Source organism: Delphinus delphis, chromosome X, assembly GCF_949987515.2.
Source record: "Delphinus delphis chromosome X, mDelDel1.2, whole genome shotgun sequence".
NCBI lineage: Eukaryota > Metazoa > Chordata > Mammalia > Artiodactyla > Delphinidae > Delphinus > Delphinus delphis.
In genome coordinates, this window is record NC_082704.1 from 16877237 (window position 1) to 16895859 (window position 18623).

Sequence of the window (18623 nt, forward strand, 5' to 3'; positions counted from 1 at the left end):
CTATATATACCATATCTCATTTATCCATTCATCTGTTGGTGGATGTTTAGGCTGTTTCCATGTCTTGGTTATTGTAAATAGTGCTGCAATGAACACTGGGGTGCACGCATCTTTTCGAATTATAGTTTTCTCCGGATATATGCCCAGGAGTGGGATTGGAGGATCATATGCTAACTTTATTTTAAATTAAAAGGTTTCTTTTACTTTTATCATTACAAACTTCCAATGCAGAGGGAGCACTGTAGTGGTTAAGAACATGGGACTTCATTTTGCAATATATACAAATATTGAATCATTATGTTGTATACCTGAAACTAATGTTGTGGATCAATTATACCTCAATAAAAAAAAAAAGAAGGAAGGAACTGAGAAGTTTTCAGTTACTTTGCATAAAAAAATTTTGAATTATTTTCTAAATAAGACCCTTTTTTATAGGTATACTATAATCAATAAAGTGGTTTAAGTAATTAAAAAAAAAAAACATGGGACCGTGGAACTGTATATACAGATTGCCTGGATGCGAATCCTAGCTCTTCCACTTGCTGGCTGTGTTGGCCTTAGGCAATTTCTTAATGGCTCTGAGTTTCAGCTTCTTCATCTGTAAAATGGGACTGATCCTATCCCCGAGTGTTGTGATTGGGATAAAATGAGTTAATATTTATAAAGCACTTAGTGCCTAATACCATCATAGTGATTTCTATACAAATGTTTTGAAAATAGGCATGGGTATTTCCACCCTGACATATAATAATTTTCACTTTAGTGTTCCAAACAACCATTTGTGTTTGGCCAATTTTACCTCTTAAATATTTCGGGAACGCTTGCTCTCTCCTCCTTCTTTACTTCCACTGCCCTGGTTTCGGCACACAGGAACAGTAAACTGCTTACAGTTCTCCGTGCCTTACTTGCTGGTCTTTCCTATTGCAATTCTCTGATTCCCATGGCACCCCCTTCTTTGGCTTTCTCCTACTTGTTCTCCATCACTGTTTATCCTCAGACTACAAACTCCTTAAGAGCAGAAACTGCCATTCTCCCTGGATTGTCAGCATCTGTAACAATGTGTGGCACAAAGAAAATACTCAACAAACGTGTATTGAATTAGTGGATGGTTGGTTGCTGTGTCCCAGGCACTATGTAGTAGTTTACAGGGGGATTTTCATTCAATCCTACCTAAAACTCTGTGTGATATTAAGTACAATTATTATCCCCAGTTTACAAATAGGAAAACTAAGACCTGGAGAGGTTAAATAACTTGCCCCTAAAATACCTATTTATATTCATATGGTTATTCTATTCTTATGTGATAATCTGTACTTTATAATGGTGTGTAGGAACAGAGGATGCCAGGAAGCCACAGCTGATATCCCTGATGCATGAAGATATGATACTCAATTTTCCTATTAAAAGCACAGTTACTTTATTTTTATGTAGCTTGTTCTCAAATCACAGTATTTTTTCTTTAGATAATTTTTTTTAACATCTTTATTGGGGTATAATTGCTTTACAATGGTGTGTTAGTTTCTGCTTTATAACAAAGTGAATCAGTTCTTTAGATAATTTTTAATCTTCTATGAATGTAAAAATTGTACATAAAGAAAAATGTGGCTATTTCTTACAACAATCAATTGATCTGGGGGCCCACTGGATGCTATGCTTTAATCCCATCAGATAGTATATGTCAGGACCTTTGGTTAGTATCTTATCCATACATAATCATTTGAAACAGTCATTCATGGTTAACTAAATTTATGAAAGGTTATCTACATCATTGAAATCATGTTTCTCTAGGGCATTTGTGGAAAGCTGTACAGATTAATGATAGTAGTAGTGCTGGTAGTGGTAGCAACAGCAGCAGCTACCATTTACTGAGCACCTACCATGTACCAGGCCTACTATGCTGTAAGTTTTACTTACAGTATCCCATCGAAGGCCTGTGCAATAGCTTCTGTTGTTTTATTTTACAGATGGGGAAACTGAGACTCAGAGAGTTTAACTCACTTTCTTGAGGTCACTCAGCTATTGAATAGTGGAACCAGACTGAAATCCAAATTTGTGTGTCTCTAAAGCCTGGGGTTTTAGTCCAAGCTAGACTTTGAAGGCTGTCCAAGTTACTTAACCCTCTCTGAGCTTCAGTTTCCTCATCTGTAAAATTGAGGGAAGTAACACACCTTGCAGTGTTGCTATGAAGATTTGAAATAATAGATGCCCAGGGCTCAGAGGCACATAGTAGGCATATAAACCCTGGTGGGGTGGTGTTTATGCTTACGTGGGGTATTAAGTGGGCAGAGGAAGATCTGAGATCCCTTTAAAGGCATTGGGGAGCTGAAGAGGAGGGATCTACAGCTTTGGCAGGCTTGAGAGCTGGCCCTCTCCCCTCCAGAATACAATGACCCAATGAAACTCTGAGCGACAGGCGAGGGGGCAGGGGCCTGAATTTGGCTCCAGCAACCTCTGCAGGGAATCGTGAGAGGGGCGGGAGCTGGGAGGGGCGTGGAAATCCCGGTTGTCAGAGGACTGCAGGTGTCAGGGAGTTAGTGTAGGTGGGCTCCCAGAGCCTGGCAGAGGGAGGAGGGGAGGCTGGAGCGGCAGAGCCGGCGGGGGAGAGAGGGAGGCGTGGCCCTGAGCCTGGGAGGCTGTCCTTAGACTGCTCTTCTCTTGCCGGGCAGTTTGCTGCATCTGGAGGAGCTCACTGGAGAATCTCCAACAGCGGAGTGGGCCTTCAACTACCGTAAGTACCTGCAAATGAGCGCATAGTCCAGTGGCTGAAGATTAAATACTGCCCATCAGATCCTAAACAAAACCCCGAAATAATCTCCCTGATGTAATTAATTGCCGTAAATCTAAATGCTCCCAAGTCTTTCCCCCCCACCCCCTTCATCCCTCCCTTTTTCCTTCCCTCCGCGATCCCAGCCGTGCCTCGCTGAGAATCTCTGGGCGCTGTAGATATCTTTCCTTTTCCTTCTCAGTCTTCCCTCCAAACCTTTAGCGGAGCAGGTACCCGGCACCCCGCTGAGCCCAACCCCTTTGATTCCTGGAACCCTCAAAGCTATGCAGGGGGCGAGCCATTAGACATTTCAGGTTTGTCACCCTCAAAAGCACTGCGGCGCTGCCTAAGGGTGTGTAAAGTGCTTGGGGTGGAGTAGAAGGGAAGGGTGAAAAGGCTAGACTGCCGAAGTTGGCGGTGTGGGGGAGGGAGTGTGAAAGGCCAAAAATGGGCGTGGCCAATTAACCTGAAGCCTGCAGCTCCTTCCAATGTTCCCTGGACAGAAGATTCATCATTTTGGCTGGATATAAATGGTAGAGTTTCCTTAGTAGGTTGCGGAGGGGTCAGCCATGCTGAGAAATCCAGCTTCCCTTATTCCCCTCAAGCCCCCAGGAAGCGAAACCCTGGTTTAGGGGTCTAAGTGGCAAGGCTAGAGTCTCAGATGGCATTCCCTGGCAGAATCCCAGGTTGAACCTTTCCCTTGGCAGTAAAACCTGAGTTCCTCCAATAAATTCTGGCCTAAAGCCTCAGGGGAACAAAAGCAACAGGGTGGCACCCAAGCCTGGGCCTGGGCCTGACCCTAAGAGGAGTGGGGGCAAGAGTCTGTAGGAGGTGAGATGGAAAGAGCATCTTTAGGGTGCTATACCAGATTAATACCCCCTTTGGGAAGAAAAATAGCCAAGTTTTAATGAAATGTTCACTATGTGCCTGGCACTGTACATGTATTGTCTCAGATTCAACACAACAACAAGGCTAGGTATATATTACTCCCCAACTTTATAGATAAGAAAAGTTCAGAGAGGGTAATTTGAGCATCCTTCAAGGCAAAGTAAGAAATGCAAAGGGAAACCGTGCTTCCCTGGATCTCCGATGGTCCACCTGCTTCCTACAGCCCAGGTGTTTGAATCTTCCTCTTTTTTCCTGCTCCTTCATCCCTCCTAGTGTTATCACTGGAGCAAGTTAGGGACTTCAAGATCAGGATCAGTTTGGGGAAGCAAAATCACCGCTTTCTGTTCTGAGAGCTGCCTTTATCCCACTGTGTTGAAATAGAATTAAACAGCCAGAACCTCAGGCTCTGAGTAGAGAGTTGGTAGAAGGGAGTTAGCCTGAGTTTGTGTGATGGGCATATGCCTTTCCTTGGCAAAAGGATACTCTGGGTCCAGGGGGTGGGGTAGGAGAGGCAGAAGAGTGTAAGGGGTCTACTTATGGACGTGTAGGGCCTGTGGTCAATAGTGATTTTCAAGAAAATGAGAAGGCCTCGCTGAACTCACATATCTTTGCCATATTCCCTGAAATTCAAGCAATTCTTTTTTTTTCCTTAGGGGCAATGAACAAGAATGCTTATAAATTATGGGCAGCCAATAAATCATTTGCATCTTATATCAATTAGCTCAAGTAACTTGATTCCCCAACACCTACTCAAGATGGAGGCTTTGAGATTTTGGGGGGTAAGAAATAAAAGTAATATTAGATTTGAAGCATTCTGACATTCTGCATAAGGGCAGGCCTGGATGGGATGAGATGGTACAGGTGAGGTAGGGTGAGAAAGGGGTCAAGGTCTGCCTCTGAAAGTTTAAATACTGGTTTTAGAGCATAAGCATTAGAGTTAAACATAGATTTGCATTTTGGCTCTGAAATTTAATATCTTTTGACTTTGGGCAAATTATATCCTGTCTAAGCCTCAGCTTCCTAGCCAGCAAAATGGTGATGGTAGAAACGCTTCCTTTGCTAGGTTGTTGAAGTACTCAGACAAAAATATATATGTATGAGTAAAGGATCTGAAAAGGTGACTCTCTACACCTCCCATCTCCCTCATACCATGTGGCTTCTGCTGGCCTGGATTAGGCCTCTGGGCCTCTGAGATCCCATGGAAAAACAGACATTTCAATAAATCTGACATGGTAGATACCAGCAAAGACCTTGGGTGGGAGAAGGGGGAAGTGAGGAAAAGGGACAAAGAGAAGAAGTAGCCAGTAACCCTGCCTGCCAGTGAGGGAGTGGAAGGAAGGGAGGGATGTCAGGTGCAACTTACTGATCCAAACTAAACTTTCCGAAGCAGGATCAGTCCCCTGAGTAAGAACACTTCTGCTTTTAGATCTCACCACCTGATGAGGGGCACAGCCCTTCAGGACTCCAGAGGCTCCATGACCCTGGACAGGCCAGGGGAAGGGGCCACCATGCTGCGGACATTCACTCTCTTACTCTTTTGCATTCGTGAGTACAAGGAAGTGGTGGCAGGGCAAGTGAACCTGTTATAGTTACCCCTATGGGGAGGGAATGGAGAATATTGAGGTTTGAGAGTGGGTGGGAACAATGAGGGGCTCTCCTTTACCATAATCTCTCTTTTCAGGGTTGAGTCTGGGTATGACACCAATAGGTAAGTGAGTCCTGCTACCTCAAGTACCTTCCTTCCTGAAGGCCACAAGACATTGACCTGCTTCCATGGCCCTGGACATAACTGCCTTGAGAGCCCAAAGGCAATTTCCAGATTGAGCTGGCTGGGAATCAGGACCTCTTACTTCATGACTTGGTTTCCCACAAAATAGTAAAGAACTTTGTCTCAGATGGAAAGGAAGCAAGACTTGCACTTCATTCCCCAACTCACTTGAATTCCTTAAACAAATATCTTGGGGTCCCTATCCCACCCCCATAAAAGTATGCATCCTGTCCCCAAGGGAAGAAAAAAGGAGGAATCTGGGTTGGGGCTAATTTTAAGGGACATTGGAGGGGCATGTTATGGGAGGGAGAGGGTTGGACTGCTGACATCTTTGTTATCTTTGGGAATGACAGCAATGATGCAATCTCAACCGGAGCTGTGGATAGAGACCAACTACCCCCAGGCCCCTTGGGAGAACATCACACTTTGGTGCAAAAGCCCCTCTCGGATTTCAAGCAAGTTCCTGTTGCTGAAAGATAAGACACAGATGACCTGGATCCGCCCTTCCCACAAGACCTTCCAAGTTTCATTCCCCATTGGTGCCCTTACTCAGTCCAATACAGGTCTTTACAGGTGCTGCTACTGGAAGGAGACGGGCTGGTCAGAGCCCAGTAAAGTTTTAGAGTTGGAGGCACCAGGTAAGAAGACAGAGATAGATAATCAAGAATAAACTCCAGCTCCTGGGACTGAACCTTGCCTTCCCAGAGCAGGGTTTAATTCATTCGTTTGCCTCAAATGCATGCATGTATAATGCATGCATTCCACAGTTAGTAAATAAGTGCCTAGTCTCTATAGATGCAGAGTGAGGACACAGACTCTGGAACAGATCTAGAGGGCAAGCTCTCAACATAGGGGATACCCTAGATGGGGGAACAAGGGGTGACAAATAAGGGTCATACAGGGAAGACTCATTTAAGTAGAGCGCTCTGCCGCTCCCCGAGCAGCACTCCCCTTGCTCTTCCTGAATACCAGTTCATTCTCTCCTTCCAGGCCAGCTGCCCAAGCCCACTTTCTGGATCCAGGCTGAGACCTCCCCTCTTCCTGGATGTAATGTTAACATACTCTGCCATGGCTGGCTGCAGGATTTGGTATTCATGCTGTTCAAAGAGGGATATGCAGAACCCGTGGATTACCAAGTCCCAACGGGGACAGTGGCCATATTCTCCATTGCCAACATGACACCTGAGAGTGAAGGGGTTTACATCTGCCGCACTCACATCCAGATGCTCCCTACCCTGTGGTCAGAGCCCAGCAACCCCCTGAAGCTGATTGTGGCAGGTGGGTGTGGCTATGGCTGCTGGGGTCTGATGATCGTTGTCCCCGGGATCATGGTTGGATGAGCCAGCGTTTCTGACATTACTTTCCTTGCCCAGTTCTCTGCAAGGCCCATGAGCTAAAGTCATTTGACATTTTACTGAGATGCAAATTAGAATCACACATGCTATGAGGTAAATGTTTGGGAGCCAATCACTTGGCTAGTGAGTGAGTCCAGCCAAATGTCCAGCAGCTTCAGCTCATCACAGCTTTGTTGTTCTCTATTTGTCGAAAATCATGCATTCATTCATTCATTAGGCTTTTATTGAGCACTTAATATGTGCCAGGCACTGCCACTGCAGTCTTGTAAACTGACTTTTTTAATTTAAAGTCTTTTTATTCTATTTCTGATTTTTATTTTTAAGTGTGGAAAATAGAATGAGTTGCTAGTGCTGGTGATAAAAATAAACAAAAAAATGACAAAGAAAGTGATAGTTCATATTTTAGAAATGACTTTATAAATTAATTTAGTCTTGTATATACAGATTCAGTAAGGCAGTACCAAGCTTTAAACACAGTAGAAGCCTCCCCACAACGCCCAAACACTAGACACACCCCCCCACTCCCCCACCCCATGGCCCGGATGCTTCTAGACAGAATTGGCCACACTTGCTTTAGTTCCCTCATCAAGTTAAATAGGCTTGGGGAAAGCTGTGGTGCCACAGAAAGTACCCGAACTTAGAAGCAGTAATCCTAGTTTCTAGTTCCACCTCTGACACTGCCTCCCTGTGTGATACTGAGCAAGTAACTTCACCTCTGTGCTTCGGTTTCCCCCACTCTAAAATGGAAGAACAGTATCTATCCAATCTACTGTATGATGCCTCTCTGTGACTCAGTTTTCTCATTTGCAAAATTGGTATAATAATAATGCCTACCTCACAGGGTTGTTGTGAGGATTTGCCTAAGTATATGTACAGTGCCTGGCATATAAGTTCTCAATAAATGGTGGATACTAATTTTATTAGTATAGCTTTTTATTGAGGATCTGTTTGAACTGCGTGTTATGGATGTTTGTAGTACGAATGCCTTTCCAGTGTAGGTGCCACTAACACACACTTCTGCAGTTACCTGTTTGCTGGTGTCCCCCACTAGGCCATGAGCTTTTGGCTAACAGGGACTGTGTCTATCTTCTTTACTTGTATATTCCTCGACCTACACGATGCCTGACACATCCTAAATGCTTAATGAGCATATGATAGAGCTGATCCTTCCAAGAATGGGTGGGTGGGCCTACCTGGGATTGGGATGGGTAAGAAGGAGTGGTTTGGGAGTGAGGTTTGCCCTCTATTTTGTAGTTTAATCTCTTTGGAGGAACAATACATGGAAATGAGGGTGTGACCCCATTAACAGAGGTTTCTTTGGGTTGCAGACTTACTGGCCAATCCCTCCTTATTGGCCTCTTTCAATCCCCTGTGGGAAGCGTCCTCTGTGAACTTAATGAGTTCAAAAGCCATCCTTAATACTGCAGTAGCATTCATGCTTTATGAAGATGGAATAAACGTCATTTTCAGAAGTTTGGTTTCTTGGGTGGTTTGAAGAACTACATTTGGCATTTCAGGGACCTAAAGATACAGGGAATTACAAATGTAGATATTCCGCTGAGACACACCCTACACATAGTTAGAGCTCAGTGGAGCTGATAGAGTCTGGTGAGAGGGAAGGGGCATAAGTGAACTTACCCTTGATTGCCTCCTAGAAGAGGCAGAGATTCAAGGAAGGAAGAGGGAGCAGAGGGTAAACTTCAGCTATCACTTTCTATCTAAGGGAACTAGGAAAATTAAACCAGAATATAATAAGGAAGAATCATCCTACATCTACCTCAGGGTCTCTTCCCTTTCTAGGACTCTATCCCAAACCAACTCTGACAGCCTATCCTGGGCCCATCATGGCACCGGGAGAAAGCCTGAATCTCAGGTGCCAAGGGCCAATCTATGGAATGACCTTTGCTTTGATAAGGCGTGAAGACTTGGAGAAGTCCTTTTACCACAAGAGACCATTAAAAAATGAGGCATATTTCTTTTTCGGGGCTTTGAAAATCCACAATGCTGGACATTACCTCTGTTTTTACTATGATGGGTCACACAGGGGTTCACTCCTTAGTGATATCCTGAAAATCTGGGTAACCGGTAAGAGAAGGGGATGCAATGGGACCTATTGTAGGGGCTAAGGGTGTACAACTTGCTCAGCGCCTGCTGGAGAACCTAATCATGCAGCCAGGGATAACGGTGGGGGAAGGAGCAGAATTTGTGTAAGTGGACTTAGGATGGGATTTGCCAAGGGTGGACAGGAGGAAGAGAAAAAGAACCCTAAGTAGTGGGAGGGGTAAGTCAGACAGTTAGCCTTTTATATTTTGGGTCTTGTCCTAGACACTTTCCCGAAGACCTGTCTACTTGCTCAGCCCAGTCCTGTGGTCCAAATGGGTCAGAATGTGAGCCTGTGGTGTCGAGGGCCAGTGGATGGAGTGGAACTTACACTCTATAAGAAAGGAGAAGACAAAACACTTCAGCTCTTGGATACCACCAGCATCAGTGATGATGAGTCATTCCTCCTCAACAATGTGACCTACAGTGATGCTGGCATCTATAGCTGCCACTATCTCCTCTCCTGGAAGACCTCCATCAGGATGTCATCACACAACACCGTGGAGCTTGTGGTTGTAGGCAAGTGCTAACAACTATTGTTTGTTTTAATCATCATTACAGTGTTATAAGAAGGAGCTGGTGGCCCTGTACCCTCTTGGATTTATGGGCCAAAGAAAAACACACTAGGAGGGTGGTGTAGAATTTTCTCCAAAAACTTTAGGTACCTTCTCTCCCAGGGTTGATACTCAAGCCCTGTCTCTCAGCATGGACAAGCTCCATTGTGACCCCTAGAAAAGTTATTCTCCTTAAGACCAGGGGAAACTTACAGGTATGGGTCTTTCTGATTGAAGCTAGGAGAATCAAGGAATGGGCCAAGGAGTTCTGATGCACAATCAAATTTTGAAGCCAGTGATCTAGTGGAAGTGAAAAAAAAGAGAAAACCAAATAAGGACCTGAGAAACATTTGTTGAGGGAGGAGGCACTGAGTTCAAAGTCATTTGTTCTAACTCTGGTCTCTGGATTGGTTGCAGATAAGCCCCCCAAACCCTCCCTGTCAGCCTGGCCCAGCACCGTGTTCAAGCTAGGAAAGGCCATCACCCTTCAGTGCCGAGTACCTCAACCAGTACTTGAATTTTGTCTGGAATGGGAAGAAAGAGCAACATCCCCAAAATTTTCAGTGGATGGAGACTTCATCATCAGTAATGTTGAAGGGAAAGGCACAGGGACCTACAGTTGCAGCTATCGCACAGAGGCACATCCTAACATCTGGTCATATCGCAGTGAGCCTCTGAAACTGATGGGGCCAGCAGGTGAGAGGAACACTCTTCACAGGGATGCCCCCTCCGCAGCTTTGGCCATCATACCCCTGGGATCCCAGAACAATGCCCAGAAGGATGCGGAAAGGGTAGTTGGGGGCTTGTAAGTCAGGGCCCTTGGGTTTGGGCATCTTTCCTCTGGAGTGGTCTCACAGTCACTCAAAGGCAGTGAGCAGGATACTTTCAAGGGTCCTATTCTTCATGAAAATAAGGCCACTTTTGTCTCAACTTCCCTTCACCTGCAGTAACCAGATCCCCCTCCCCCCATGAATGTATTCAACAGTCCCTGTCCCCATCAAGGTCCCTGCTTTTGGTCTTCTCTGGCCACAGGCTTTCTCACCTGGAATTACGTTCTGAATGAGGCTATCAGGTTGTCCCTAATCGTGCAGCTTTTTGCCTTGCTGTTGGTAGAGCTGTGGATAAGGTGGAAGTGTCGGAGACTCAGAATCAGGTAACTGTCTTGTCCCAACCCCCTGTTCCTCAATCTAGCTGAGTTCAGGCTCCCCAGAGACTCAGGAATGGGTCATACTCCAGTTGAGACAAGCCACAGGGGGGGGGACCCTTTGTATCCTCTACCTTCTGGGCTTAAGATATAAGACTTTCTCATTCCAGCAGTTTCTCTTTCACCTCACAGCGGGGTCGGCACCCAAGCCATAGGGTGGAGAAATGCATATTTCTCAGAGCCTGGAGAAGTAATCAGAACCTTGTTCACTGATTCCCCCAGGAGGGTGCCCAAATCTCCCTCCCAAGCCACCCTGCCTCTCAGAGATGATTGATGTCTTACACATTAACTTCAACTGAACTTTTTTTGTAAGAAGCCATGCTGTCCTGTCTCCCAGGATGTTATCTAACTCCCATCCCAACTTTCACCCTTACCCCTAGCTCTCAAGGGCTAGCAAGACTTGTAGTCCATCCTAGCTGCTATGGAAGCCAGTCTCTCTGCCACTCTGGCCCCCAACCACTGTGCAGAGCATTCTGAGAATATAGCCTTAGCCTGGGTGGGCATCTGATGAGGGAATGGATTGGGCCAGGGAATCAGACTGCTTCCTCTGACCCATAAAATGTCAAGCCAAACAGGTTCTCCTGCCATTTACTTTTATCCTTTTGTGTCCCCTGGGTCATCTCCTTCTCTCCCTGATCCTTACGGCCTTGTGCTCAGGCTATTCTGCCTGAAAATGAGAAGAGAAATGACAGCTCCTAGCTTGGTGGGGCCTCTGTTCCCAAACGCCTTGCTTACTTTCCCCCACCTTGTGATCCTGGCTGTACCCCTCCCCCACCATGATCACAGGACTTCGTGTGCCTGGGAGTATTCAATATACAATGGATGATGACTATGACTGTGTGTGTCTGTGTTTCCCGCTGGGATCTGAGGGACAGAGTGCTTGGGTAATGAGGAGAGAGCCAGCTAAACTTTCTGCAAAACCACTACCCTTCGAGCTTTCAAAAACTTTCAATGGGGGTCAAGTCCTACTTCTCCACAGAACCTATCCTGAGTTCCACATACACTGGGGTAACCTTCAAGCCAGGGGTTAGAAAAAATGTAGCTTCAAGTGCCCCACCTCAGCCCAGGTCCACTGCATCAAAGAATGAATTTGGAAACCAGACTTCAGAGAATGCAGCTTGAAAAGCATGTTTTCCTGGCCAGGAAGGAGGGTCAGTGTTTTCTAAGTAAAAATTGTCAAATGAGTTTTGGCTTAGTATAATCTAATTCTACAGGACCCATAACCTAAAAATGCTGCACATTTCTAGTCATAATCTGGGTGGGGGTAGAGAGATCCCACTCTCTGACAAGCTTAGCTCAGCACTGACAATCCTCTGGTAATTCACTGTTGCTGCCTAGGCAACCCTTCCATAACAAAGGCAGGTGAGGCAGGTCGGTCGGAGGACCAATACTGCCATAATAAAAACTGCTTCCAAACTTGAACTTGATGACTGAGAAACCCCCAAGATTTCTCCCTCCACCCCCACACCCACCACCCAGAGCTGCCGATTACACTGAGCTCCAGGGGTTCTGAGAGCTGGAGTTACAAAGGCATTTTCACATCTGACATCTCAATTCCAGCAACAGCCTAATCAGGGGCCTTGGGGACCTGACATTTGATATTGTCTGGGGATGGTAGAGGGGGCGGGGGGCACGTGGGTCATGAAAGAGCAAGAGGTTTGTAGGTGGTGAGGCCCTCAAAAAGAAAAGTCATCCATGTCAGAAAAGATTATATCCCATTATCCTGGCCATATCCAATCCCTATTGGGTGGTGAGTAAGCCAATGACATAAATTGCCGCCCCCTTCTCTCCGCCCTCCCCTTAATCCCAGCAACTCCTCTCATCTCTTTTCTGGTCTTGCTAGAGAAGCCTGGTTGCTGGGAACAGCTCAAGGGGTCACCATGCTCTTCATACTCACAGCTCTTCTCTGCTGTGGTGAGTAGAAGGGGGTGGGGAAGGGGCCTGGGCAGAAGGCCGGGGTGAAGTCCCGTGGGGGAAGGGACAAAGCCCTGGCAGCAATTTCTTTTGCAGGACTGTGCAATGGGGTATTGACAGAAGAGACTGGTGAGTTTTTCCTGCTCCAGACTGGGACATTCCTCCCTGGAGATCCGAAATAACTACAGAGTGTCAGTGTCAGTGGCCAGGGAGTGACTGGTTGGGAGGGAAGGACAGCCAGGAAGGGGCACTTGCTAAAGCTGCTGGCAAAACTCAGCCTCCAACTCTGCTTTTCTGCCTGCAAAATTTCCCCCAAGCTTCTGCATTTTTCTGACCCTCAGCTGAGACATCAGCTTCCCCTTTCCCCAGCACCTGCGGAGAGAAGGAAAGAGTTTGGATTGAGGTTGAAAGGGGAGGTGGGCAATGTGATCTGGGGAGGGTGTTCAAGGGCAAGGAAAAGGGGAGGGTGAGGGTGAGGGAGGATGGCTTCACTAACTCTGCTGTTTCTAGAAATAATCATGCCAACCCCAAAGCCTGAGCTGTGGGCAGAGACCAACTTCCCTCTGGCCCCGTGGAAGAACTTAACCCTCTGGTGCAGAAGCCCTTCTGGCTCAACTAAGGAATTTGTATTGCTGAAGGACGGGACCGGGTGGATTGCAACTCGCCCGGCCTCAGAGCAGGTCCGGGCTGCCTTCCCCCTTGGAGCCCTGACCCAGAGCCACACCGGGAGTTACCACTGCCATTCGTGGGAGGAGATGGCTGTGTCAGAGCCCAGTGAGGCACTTGAGCTGGTGGGGACAGGTAAGAAAAGGCAGAGGGTCCTCACGGAGTGATCCCCAGTGCCCCTGGGACTCCTGCACTGTTCCTAGGGATGGGGAATGCTCAGAGACCCAGAGCCCAAGGGGCTTCTGCTGCCTGTAGGAGAGGAGGGGCACTGAAATGGGGGGAGGGGTGGGGAACAGAGTTATGAGAAGACTGACAGGAAGAGGCAAAGGCCAGTCCAGGATGGATTTCTATTTTGCTGACAAAGTGACTCCGAGTGTCCCTGTTTTGTTTTCCAGACATCCTCCCCAAACCTGTCATTTCTGCTTCCCCCCCAGTTCGGGGCCAGGAACTGCAAATCCGGTGCAAAGGATGGCTGGCAGGCATGGGGTTTGCTCTGTATAAGGAGGGAGTGCAGGAACCTGTCCAGCAACTTGGTGCCCTTGGGAGAGAAACCTTCTTTACAATCCAAAGAATGGAGGATAAAGATGAAGGCAATTATAGCTGCCGCACTCACACTGAAAAGCGCCCCTTCAAGTGGTCTGAGCCCAGTGAGCCCCTGGAGCTTGTCATAAAAGGTAGAGCTGAAAGGGGTGTGTGAGAGAGGAGTGGGGAAGCAAAGCTCTGGGTCAGACACTCCTCTCCTCACAGCAAACTTTGCTGCTGGTCCTAGGAGCCTGTGTCCAATCTTAGAGCCAGGCAGGCGTGGCGCTGGGAGTGCCAGGGCCTCTGGCTGCACGATATTAATAGCCATAATCGTTATTAATAGCTGGGGTTTGTAGAGGGTGATTTAATTTTTCTAATTATTTTCATATCAATTATCTCATTTAGCTATAGAGCAAATATTCAAAGGAGGTGGATCAGGTACCATTTCCCCTTCTTGTCCAAATGGGCAAACTGAGGCTCAGGGAATCAGCAGAGCCCCAGTGACAATTCACCCTTTTAGCTAGCTTCCATTGCTTGTTCTGCTGACAGGGAGGATTCGGCTGGAGGAGGTGAGGGGTGGGGTGAGGGGGTCCCTGTGAAAAGTTCATCTGCAAAGTGGTTTTGCCTTGACTTTTAAATGCACCTTCTTCTGAATGAAATACTATAGGAAACAAAGCAGCTTTCTGGAACCAATATTTGCTATATTAGCAATCTTTCTTCTCTCTTAATTTGGTTTTGTATTGTGTTTGGTTTTTTGCCTTCTAGAAATGTACCCCAAGCCCTTATTCAAGACATGGGCCAGTCCTGTGGTCACTCCTGGTGCCCGAGTGACTTTCAATTGCTCCACCCCCCACCAGCAAATGAGCTTTATCCTTTACAAAGATGGAAGTGAAATAGCGTCCAGTGACAGGTCTTGGGCGAGTCCGGGAGCCAGTGCAGCCCACTTTCTGATCATTTCGGTGGGCATTGGTGATGGAGGGAATTACAGCTGCCGCTATTATGACTTTGCTATCTGGTCTGAGCCCAGTGACCCTGTGGAGCTCGTGGTGACAGGTCAGGAGTGGGGAAATGCAGGTGGAGGTGGTACTGACTCTGGGACAGTGGGCGGGAGGGCTGTCAGTGGGAGAGGAAGAAGTGCTCCTTCTAAAAGTCACCAAGAATGTGCTTAGGACCGTGCCTAACACATGGTAAACAGTCCATGTAAGGCAGCTGCCTTATATGATCACTAATACAGGAAGGTGAGAAAGAGGAGAAGAGGGAGGAAAATAATTCACGTCTGGGGAAAGAAATGAGGCAGATGGGGGTGTTTCACATGTTGCCCTATTTCTGAAATCTTTTTGTGGCTTGGCCTTGAGCTTTAGGCCCAATGTCCACTTTTTCTTTAGCTGGGCTGTCAGAGATTGGTGGGCTGGATGGCCCTCAGAGAAATGGCGGAGACCTTGAAATGTCTACTGCATATTATGCAGCCATTACAAATGATAGTTTTCAAAGGCTGTTTAACGTCATAGGAAAATATTTACAACATAAAGTGAAAAATATTAAACTACACAATTGTGCATATAGTAGGCCCAATTATGCAAATAGTTAGAGCTACAATGACATGGCCATGTACAAAAAAATAAATGGGAAATAAATACATAAAAATGTAGCAAGAATGGTTATCTTTGAGCAGTAGAATTGTATTTTCTTCATAGGTTTTTTTCCGTATTTTCTAATTTTCTACAATAAGCATATATTGTTTCTTCTAATAACACTAAAAAAACAATGTTCAGAATGTCAGGGGCAGGATTCTCTCATGCTGTGATCTCTTTAATTTCAGAATTCTACCCCAAACCCACTCTCCTGGCACAGCCAGGTCCTGTGGTGCTTCCTGGGAAGAATGTGACCCTGCGCTGCCAAGGGACTTTCCAGGGCATGAGGTTTGCCCTCTTGCAGGAGGGAACCCGGGTTCCCTTACAGTTTCAGAGTGCCTCAGGGAATGTGGCTGACTTTCCCCTCCACGCTGTTGGAGCAGACGACTCTGGGAACTATAGTTGTGTCTACTATGAGACCACTATGGCAAACAGGGGATCATATCTCAGCAAGCCTCTTATGATCTGGGTGACTGGTAAGGACTGACAAGACATGGGACTGGGACAGAGACAACTGGAATAAGGGTTAGAGAGGGTGATCCCTCTTGGAAGGGTAGGCTAGGCCATGGAGGGGAACGGTTGTGTCTGGAAGGAGAAAAATAAAGGATTAATTCAGCGAGTGATAAGTTTGCATACTAACCACTTTCCATCTTTGGTCTCTTCCTAGACACATTCCCCAAGCCATGGTTGTTTGCTGAGCCCAGTTCTGTGGTTCCCATGGGGCAGAATGTTACTCTCTGGTGCCAAGGGCCAGTCCACGGAGTAGGGTACATTCTGCACAAAGAAATAGAAGCCACTTCAGTGCAGCTCTGGGGATCCATCAGTAATGATGGGGCATTCCCCATCACCAATATATCTGGAGCTAACATAGGTCGTTACAGCTGCTGCTACCATCCTGACTGGACCAGCCCTATCAAGATACAGCCTAGCAACACCCTGGAACTTATAGTCACAGGTAAGGGGAAGATGCTCTGGCGTGAGCAGGGGAGTAAAGAGTGAGTAAGCTGTCAGATGGTTCATGGGAAACGGTAAACGGTTTTCCAAGAGCTCAAGGAGAGGCAAGCAGTAGTCTCTCCTCTTTATTGAGACTCCAGTGATGCCCTGGAAAGTGGCCACCTCTCTATGACCAAGAGTCAATTTCTTCTAGGTTTGCTCCCCAAACCCAGCCTATTAGCCCAGCCTGGTCCCATGGTGGCCCCTGGAGAAAACATGACTCTTCAGTGTCAAGGGGAACTGCCAGACTCAACATTTGTCCTGTTGAAGAAGGGTACTCAAGAGCCCTTAAGGCAACAGAGGCCAAGAGGGTACAGGGCTGACTTCCGGATGCCAGCAGTGAGCAGTGAAGATTCTGGGATGTATAGCTGTGTTTATTATTTGGATTCTGCTCCCTTTGCAGCTTCTAATCTCAGTGACTCCCTGGAGATCTGGGTGACTGGTAAGGTCTTGGAGATTTCAGCAAGAGTCTAGATTTTGTAGTTTCTTAGTAGTTAGCCCTAAGGGGGTAAAGGGCTGGGTTCAAGGCCATTTCTAACTCTGTGTCCTGGTTGGCTGCAGATAAGCCCCCTAAACCCTCCCTGTCAGCCTCGCCCAGCACTGTGTTCAAGCTAGGAAAGGATATCACCCTTCAGTGCAGAGGACCCCTGCCAGGTGTGGAGTTTGTCCTGGAACATGATGGAGAAGAAGCGCCTCAGCAGTTTTCAGAGGATGGAGACTTTGTCATCAACAACGTAGAAGGAAAGGGCATTGGAAACTATAGCTGCAGCTACCGTCTGCAGGCCTACCCTGATATCTGGTCAGAGCCTAGTGATCCCCTGGAGCTGGTGGGGGCAGCAGGTGAGATGATAATCCCTCCATGGTTCTGGCATGACATACGTGGGATCCCAGAGATAGTCTCCATGGAGACAGGCCAAACATGGAGGGGGAGGGGTTTGGAATCAGAGACCTCAAGTGTGGTCATTTTTCTTTCTCCTAGGGATGGTAAGGAGGTGGAACCTCAGATTCACTCAAAGATAGTGAGAAGGATACTTTCAAGGCCTCTTCCACCCCCCAAAAGGAGGGCTGCTTCTGCCTCAGCATAAGCACTGCCTCTGACCACCCCATCTGCAGTCTCAACACATGGTTCCCGAGTGAACCCCGGAGGAGGCCAGATGAGGGGGCAACAAGAGATCCAGGGGAGCGTACATGCACTGATCTCTATGGCCTTGGTTTCTGCTCTTTTATCACCACAGGGCCTGCTGCTCAGGAATGCACTGTGGGGAACATTGTCCGAAGTACCCTGATCGTGGTGGTGGTTGTAGCTTTAGGGGTGGTGCTAGCCATAGAGTGGAAGAAGTGGCCTCGACTCCGAACCAGGTAATTGCCTTATGTCAGCCTCCTTCTGTGAACCCAGAGGCTTCTGTTAAAACAATGGTACATATGCTCCTCTAGAATCTGAGTCCCACAATGCAACCTGTTTTCAGGTTGATGGCTCTGGATCCTCTCTTAGTCATGTCTTTTTCTCTACACAGAGGCTCAGAGACAGATGGAAGAGACCAGACCATAGCCTTGGAAGAGTGTAACCAAGAAGGAGACCTGGGCACCAATACCAACTCTCCCTCATCGATCTCTCAGGGAACCTCAGTGGAACTGCCCGTCCCAATATAATAATCACCTCCTTGGCAAGAGCTTTCCTCTCCTCTTTTTTTATCCTCAGAGACCTGCAAATCTGGCTGGTTTCCCTGGGAGTCCACCCCATCTACTGGTCCTTGGCCACTAATCACCTGAGATAGGTCAAGGGGATTTTAGGAGTTGAGAGCCCTACCAGGGTGAGATGTTTCCTGAAGAGAGAGTCCCTGCCCTCGTAACTCCTCACTGTACTGATTTACTGGTGCATGAAATTCTATTAAAAATGTATTCTTCTGAATAAAGAGAGTATTCACTATTTAACTGCAAAAACTATGGCAGTGGTTTTCCATTGGTTTGTTGTCCACTTAACACTTAGCAAAAATGGTGTATTGGAGCTGATCTCCATGGCAGAATAAGAGAGCACAGCGCTGCTAGTACAGAGAAAGGAGCTCAAGGATGGGGTCGGGGAGGAGGGAAGGCTCCAAAATGTCCATTTTGGTTTGGGACATGGTAACTGAACAGAATGTCCCATCATCCTTCCATTTCATTTTTGAATGAATGGAAGAATGAATGAATGGCAATGTTCTCTCCAAGTTGAGCCTGAGGAGGGCAAACACTGAAGTTACATACTTTCTACTGTGTTACTTCTAGGT

The 18623-nt window shown here is 46.9% G+C and overlaps 1 protein-coding gene across 1 annotated transcript; it reads left to right on the forward strand.

Moving 5' to 3' along the window:
• Window positions 1-2523: 2523 nt before the first annotated feature.
• IGSF1 (immunoglobulin superfamily member 1) lies at window positions 2524-18210 on the forward strand. Its single transcript, XM_060001619.1, has 21 exons — window positions 2524-2536; window positions 2667-2728; window positions 5079-5197; window positions 5334-5360; window positions 5774-6058; window positions 6411-6698; window positions 8576-8860; window positions 9101-9394; window positions 9847-10125; window positions 10462-10582; window positions 12477-12547; window positions 12644-12676; window positions 13058-13348; window positions 13609-13887; window positions 14501-14788; window positions 15555-15842; window positions 16034-16321; window positions 16514-16801; window positions 16921-17199; window positions 17595-17718; window positions 17874-18210. The coding sequence occupies exons 3-21, from the start codon at window positions 5092-5094 to the stop codon at window positions 18007-18009; spliced, it is 4050 nt and encodes a 1349-aa protein (XP_059857602.1). The 5' UTR covers window positions 2524-2536; window positions 2667-2728; window positions 5079-5091; the 3' UTR covers window positions 18010-18210.
• Window positions 18211-18623: the final 413 nt, after the last annotated feature.

Coding starts and splice junctions, on each gene's coding strand:
- IGSF1 (XM_060001619.1), top strand. CDS start 5,092: ATGAGGGGCACAGCCCTTCAGGACTCCAGAGGCTCCATGACCCTGGAC. Junction 13,349..13,608: donor ACTTGAGCTGGTGGGGACAG/GTAAGAAAAGGC, acceptor TTTGTTTTCCAG/ACATCCTCCCCAAACCTGTC. Junction 16,322..16,513: donor CCTGGAACTTATAGTCACAG/GTAAGGGGAAGA, acceptor AATTTCTTCTAG/GTTTGCTCCCCAAACCCAGC.